This window comes from Aplysia californica, unplaced genomic scaffold (genome assembly GCF_000002075.1).
Source record: "Aplysia californica isolate F4 #8 unplaced genomic scaffold, AplCal3.0 scaffold00086, whole genome shotgun sequence".
NCBI lineage: Eukaryota > Metazoa > Mollusca > Gastropoda > Aplysiida > Aplysiidae > Aplysia > Aplysia californica.
Window position 1 is genome coordinate 1056582 of NW_004797356.1, and position 1509 is coordinate 1058090.

The window sequence follows — 1509 nt, forward strand, 5'->3', positions numbered from 1 at the left end:
TAGGGGAGGGGGCATTTCAAAGTGGGACTGTAAGTAACTCAGGCACAACGGCGGAGGTGATATCTCATATATCCATTGTCCTCGTTCTGCAATAACCATGAGAAATATTGAAATCTTAAAAAAAATTGAGATGGAAAGGATGGGGAGAATGAAATCAGATGTGTTTCAACACAGACGAAACGACAATGGTAGTACCTCGCATATCTATTGCCGAGCTTTTCATACTGTCTCTATTACATCCTTGCTCTGCTGGTGTTTCTTAAAAGGTAATCATTAAAGTATTTCATAGATATTACTCTTATCGGTTTCGAATATTGTTTCACAATCTTTGAGTCCATTTAATAGAGCCATACTCAGGGACAAAGCATATTTTCCCTCAATTTCCCCGGCATTCAAACACAGCCAAACCTGCTGTACAACAAACACATGTACAAATAGCCACCTCCCACTTTATTGAGTTTTTTTTACGTTGAAATGAAACTGTATACAACATCCACCTGTCTAAGACAAACACTTTTTTCTTCAGCAATATGTCGCAGTCTTCTTAGAAAATTCAGATTATATTCTATTCAGTTCACAAAGTTAGGAAAAAGGGGACCTTTCGTGTACTTTCAGAGGGGCTGTCAGAAAATGTTATGTTCATCAGGAACAATATTGAATATTCCTGGCATTACGAACAACAATGAACATTCTTTGCATTAGGAACAAGAACGAATATTCCTCGCATTACGAACAACAATGAACATTCTTTGCATTAGGAACAACAATGAACATTCCTCGCATTAGGAACAATAACGAATATTTCTCGCATTACTAACAACAATGCTCGCATTACGAACAACAATGAACATTCCTCGGAAGTAAAATATGTAGGGACCGTACCTTGCCGTGATGCTCGAAGTCGTAAGAATTCCTGCTGCAGATGAAGCACGTATCTCTCATGTCCGATTCCGCTGTCCACTGCAAGCAAAGAAAGGTTACAGTCATGCCTCCGTTTATTAACTCACCCCCAAAATAGACAGAAGGGTGCACAAAGAGGGTTTTATTCAACAAAGTCACCATGTTGAAAAGGAGACCGAGAACCGTAGCTTTCTGTTCATTCTTTCTGCTCCTTACTTATCGCCCTTAGGCCTACTATTATTACAGTACTGAAATATTTATGGGAGATGAAGGAGAAAATGCCAATAATATTTGTATGAACAGAAAAAGTGATCCCCATAAAAAAATATTGTCTTTGTTTTCAGTTGTAAACATTTACGTCTATTTTGAAGAACGGCTGTTGTCAAGTAACATTGTCATATCCGTTTGGAGTTATCCATACTACGTTCACCATGACAACTAGCTATTGTCTCCCCCATCCCCGCGAGTCTTAGCTCGTACATTTATTTTTGGAAACGAAATTTTAGGATTCTAAATGTTGTAAAATACAATTACCTCGTAGGTTGAAGAATACCGTGAATATACTGAATGTAGCAGGGAGAGAGAGAGAGAGAGAGAGAGAGAGAGAGA

At 38.4% G+C, this 1509-nt stretch overlaps 1 protein-coding gene across 1 annotated transcript in view; it reads right to left on the reverse strand.

Annotated features, from left to right (window-relative positions):
• The window catches only part of LOC101856168 (inositol 1,4,5-trisphosphate receptor type 1), a gene marked incomplete in the record, with an annotated part of 208126 nt that overhangs the window by 14883 nt on the left and 191734 nt on the right, over nt 1-1509 (reverse strand). The window contains 1 exon segment of the mRNA XM_035968813.1: nt 883-960. Coding sequence (XP_035824706.1) covers nt 883-960 — 78 coding nt within the window.